Source organism: Trichogramma pretiosum, unplaced genomic scaffold (genome assembly GCF_000599845.2).
Source record: "Trichogramma pretiosum strain Unisexual culture from Peru unplaced genomic scaffold, Tpre_2.0 scaffold99, whole genome shotgun sequence".
NCBI lineage: Eukaryota > Metazoa > Arthropoda > Insecta > Hymenoptera > Trichogrammatidae > Trichogramma > Trichogramma pretiosum.
This window is the reverse complement of record NW_019640836.1, coordinates 151,468-156,074: the sequence shown is the minus strand read 5'-3', so window position 1 is coordinate 156,074 and position 4,607 is coordinate 151,468. Positions and strand designations below refer to the sequence as shown.

At 33.4% G+C, this 4,607-nt stretch overlaps 1 protein-coding gene across 1 annotated transcript; it reads right to left on the bottom strand.

Annotated features, from left to right (window-relative positions):
* Positions 1-244: 244 nt before the first annotated feature.
* Positions 245-4,177, bottom strand: LOC106655115 (upstream activation factor subunit spp27). The gene is made up of 5 exons (XM_014375331.2): positions 3,971-4,177; positions 2,049-2,139; positions 1,393-1,694; positions 1,021-1,256; positions 245-935 (listed from the first exon to the last, which is right to left on the bottom strand). The coding sequence occupies exons 1-5, from the start codon at positions 4,011-4,013 to the stop codon at positions 816-818; spliced, it is 792 nt and encodes a 263-aa protein (XP_014230817.1). The 5' UTR covers positions 4,014-4,177; the 3' UTR covers positions 245-815.
* Between the last annotated feature and the right edge of the window lie 430 nt (positions 4,178-4,607).

The window sequence follows — 4,607 nt, the reverse complement described above, 5'->3', positions numbered from 1 at the left end:
TGTTTAGACCATTTAATACTATACTTATTTGTGCATATAAAAATATTTTCTGCAAAAGTAATTTAGAATTTTTATAAAAAAGTGAAGAATCGTATCACGTTTAAAAATAATTTTTAAATATCATTTACGTTTGGTTTTTATTAATAGTCAGCATAATTTTCTTATTTTTAGGTGATTCATCAAAAATTGTATGTCATATCGTCATTATTGATGTGATTCGACTTAAACATAAGACAATAGTTGATTAGTTTTCAAATTTTTTATTCTTCTCTAATAGTTTTTAATACAATTTGATATACTTAAAATATAAAAATGCATATGACTTGGGACCTAACAAAATAGTCAAAAAATCGAGTAGAAAATTTTATAATTGTATATATTTACACATACAATTCATTTTAGAAATTACTAAAACAAAATGTTATACTTTTCATGATTTAAAAAAAAGTATCTTCTTAAATTATAAAAAAATTAGCATTAATGAACATTAATTACCCAAAATACTTGCAACAATTACACAATAGCAATTTTCAAAATGCTTCAAAAAGTTTTAAAACCAGAAGTGACTAATGTCGATGTAACTCATTATATTTCGGTAATTATTGCAAGCTTACATTCGTTGTGGGATGTATAAAGTCTTTTGAAATAAAAAATTACAATGTTATAGAATTCGAACATTGATAAAGAATGTAAAGTTGTACATGAAATAAGTTTTTGTACAATGTATATGCATGAATATCATTGTGAAAAGATGGTAAGAAGGCCCTTATCATGCGACGAATTATACAATTATCACTTCTGTATAAAGGAACAATTTATTCAGCAACAAAATGATTTTTCAAGTATTTCATCATACCAAAGGTCCTGAAGCGTTTGACTCCAATGACTTTCATTAAATCATCATCGCAGATGGCAAACTGTTTGTTCTTAGGGTCCTGAAAATTTAAAACACATGAATGAGAAAATTTATCATTACTTTAAACTTGTTAAAGTTGATATAAAAAATATATGATCTCTTACATAAAGGTTTCTTTCTTTGATGATTGCCCAAACTTTCTTGACAACTTCATGTCGAGCCATTTGTTTAGATCCAACCAGTGAGGCTAATTCTGCTGAAAGAGTGTAAGCTCGGGTGTATCCACTTCCTTTAGCTCCTCCTTTTTTAGCAGGAGTTGCTTTTTTGCTTTTACCCCAATCTTCATCAGAATCGCTATCGCTATTTTTACCTTTCTTGCCTTTTTTACCAGCTTTTCCAGCTAGAAGAAAAATCATTCGAAATTGAGAATTCGTTGAAATTTTTTAATTAATAAAAATTGTGTTATGCATGTATACAGTAAGGAATTAAGTAAAATATCAAAGTTTAAAGGAGACAATTTAATTTTATTTTATTACCTCCTTTTTTGGCAGAACGTTTGACTTTTTTAGGGCTATATTCTTCATCGCTGGCGTCCTCATCACTAGCACTTTCTTCATCGTCAGAAGAACCTTTCTTACGTTTGCTAGCAGTTCCCTTCTTGGGGCCTCGCTTAGCAGGTTTCTTTTCTTCTTCCTCTTCCTCCTCCTCTTCTTCTTCCTCTTCTTCTTCTTCTTCTTCTTCACCATCTTCAGATTCTTCACTTGCAGCCTTCTTTTTCTTTCCATCTTGCTGCTTTTCTTGCAGACAATCCATAACTAACTCATCAATCTCCTTTTTCCTGGAAAATTCAATAATTTTCTTTTTACATTTAATATAATTATATAATGAATGATTTAAAATATCAAAGTTATACGGAAGATTTATACATCATTAATAATTTCCAAAAATAATGTTGAAAGGGGAACGAGGTGTCAATTTAAATATGCAATTACACGCAGAGTCCTTACATTTTTTTCTAGGACTAGAGTAAGTTTACACATACTATGGAATAGTGTAAGCATTATCAATAATCAATTATAAATAATAAATTATCAATAATTAGTTACTTCATGTCCGTTATGTAAAATTAAATTTAAAAATGATTTAAGTACATTATAAATTAATTATATTAATAGAAATAATTAAATTATACCTTTCAGTAAGATCAACATCCAGTTTCTTTTCAATTTGTAATCTGACTTTCTTAGCAGAAGTTGAGGTCAAGTCGGCATCCTTAAGGATAGCTGTAAATAAAAAAATAAAATTTTTTAATTTCTGAATAAATTTCTGAATAAAATAACAGAACCGTTTTTTTTTCAAGTGAATTAATTATTGAAGCAATGTACGCGTGTCCGTTATTTGGATTGAAACATAAACTTATATTATTTAGTTGAAATTCAATTCGATTGTATTTTCAATCCAGTTTTAAAGAACGTTCTTATTCTCCTAGCGCGTTTAAAAAGGGTGCATAGATGGTTGGCACGAAGGAGAGCGCGCGCGTGCGTTAATTGTTAAGTTGGCAAGGGTGCATTCATCTTCCTCGCGCCCATTGTTCGTTATTTATTTTGTTTATATCTCGTATCTCGTAGTGTTAAAATAACAGTTACAAAGAAATATGTAAAAGTAATGAGTTCGTGAGATCTACTTTGGAATTGGAATAAATTCTTAATTACTCGTCACAGAAAAGATAATACGCTTAAGACGGTTGGTTAGGAGTTTTAGTTGATTTTACCCAAATTAGTGAGTGAAAATCGTTATAACAAAGTCTTCACGACATCAGATTGATTTTTATATTAGTCAGTTTTCCAGAGTACCCATTACGGAGTTCACAGAGGTAAGTTGGTTATAGTATACAATTCTGCTGATAAGCGTAAATATTTTGAACCAAACTCATATAGTATTTTTACATCGAATTCAAATATATCATATGCGATTAGTAACTAAAATAAAAGCAAAATAATCTTGTCCATAATGCAATAGAAAATCAATGGTTGCCGTGATTTGGATAAATATAAGTATTATGTATTGCAATTAAGATTTTAGACTAATGAACTGCCAAATATTATAATTTTTAATAATTTGTAAAAAAGTGTAAAATGCAAAAAACTTGGGTAATCAATTTTAATTATTCATAATTTTATAAAAAATGGATTTTTTAATTTCAATGTTTAGGTGACATTTAACTAAAACTATTTGAATGTGATTCAAATTGATTAAAAAAGTCCTCTCTTGAAAATTAAAAGCATAAATGGTTCGAGTTGTGTAATGTATAACGCATGAAGAAAGAGTGATACACGCGCAACAATGAAAGAGAGAGAGAGAGAGAGAGAGAGAGAGAGAAAGAGAGAGGGAGTAAGAAATCGAAAACAAAACAGGCGAATTGAAAGAAATAACGCGCGCAGCCAAGTCAAGTTGATCGTAAGCATCGCGGCGGCTTAGAGACGCGCGCGTCAGGCGAGAGGCACCAGTGGTATATAGAAAGAGAGAGAAAGAGACGCCCAACCGACTCGCGTAGCGCTATATCTATATGTATACGCTGTGTATACGTTTTTCGCTATGCCCACAGTGTTGAGCTTATGTATGTACGCGCGAGCTGCCTCATGCTCTACGTGTGGGTGTTTACGTGCGTTATACACTACGGAGCAGAGGTATACCGCGCTGGCATATCGGAGAACACAATAATACGGCGCAGCGCAGGCCGGAACGGCTCGAACGCACGCTGCTGCTGCTCGTTGCTGTGCATTGCCACCGACCGGACTTCTTTAACTTTTTTTTCTACTTTCACTTTGACGCGTAGATCAAAATTTTTGAATACATTTTCTCGCTAAAAACAACTCGAGACTCTTTCAATTTATCCGGAAAATTTTGACGATCGTTTTAATAATAAAAGCATGATTTAAATGGCGACGGCTTGGTGCCTTTTAAAAGTTGGACGCGCCAAATGCAAAATTAACAATTTATACAAATTATTTCGTTCGATAAATGACCTCGAGGCGTACTTGAAAAACCCATTAATTGATTAGAAGTTGCTAAATCAGCTATAATTACGTAAATGCGAGTGAAAATTCAACTCACCGGTAATCTCCTTGCGGAGTTCGTCTTTGCTGATATCGGCCATGTCTAGTGTGTATACAACGCTTGAGCTTGAGCTGATGTCTATATAGAGGCTTGGAGGTTAGTGGGGCTTTGTGGAGCGCAGTAAAGAGATAGCGAGGTACTGGGTGATGACTGAGCGAAGCTATGTTTCGCTGCCAACTGTGACCGGCTGTGCGGAGCAACATCAGGAGCTCCGAGCGGCTTCTCTCTCTGATGGCTGGCGGCTTCCCCTACCGTCCATCTTTAAGGGTGCTCTCACACGCAGCCAACGAGACCGCTCGCGGCTCGCGAGTTTGCTCCGTTGCTGCCGCTGCTCTCGCGCTATGCTAAACACTTCCCAGGCAATAGGATACCCTATGTAGCGAAGGCAAATATCGCTACTTCGAACCTAATTTAATGCATATATTTCCCGTTTTTCCAAACTACTATGCAGACTTTTCCTTTTTCCACATAATTTGATGTAAAAATTTGCCGAATTTTTCATTGATTTTATACAATTTAATTGATTTTAGATGACGCAGTTTCTCACTTAATTATCATCGAATTCTTCTGTCCTTAATAATATTACGAATACTTACTTTTAGAAAAAAAAACAACAATCGTTAACTTTTGCATG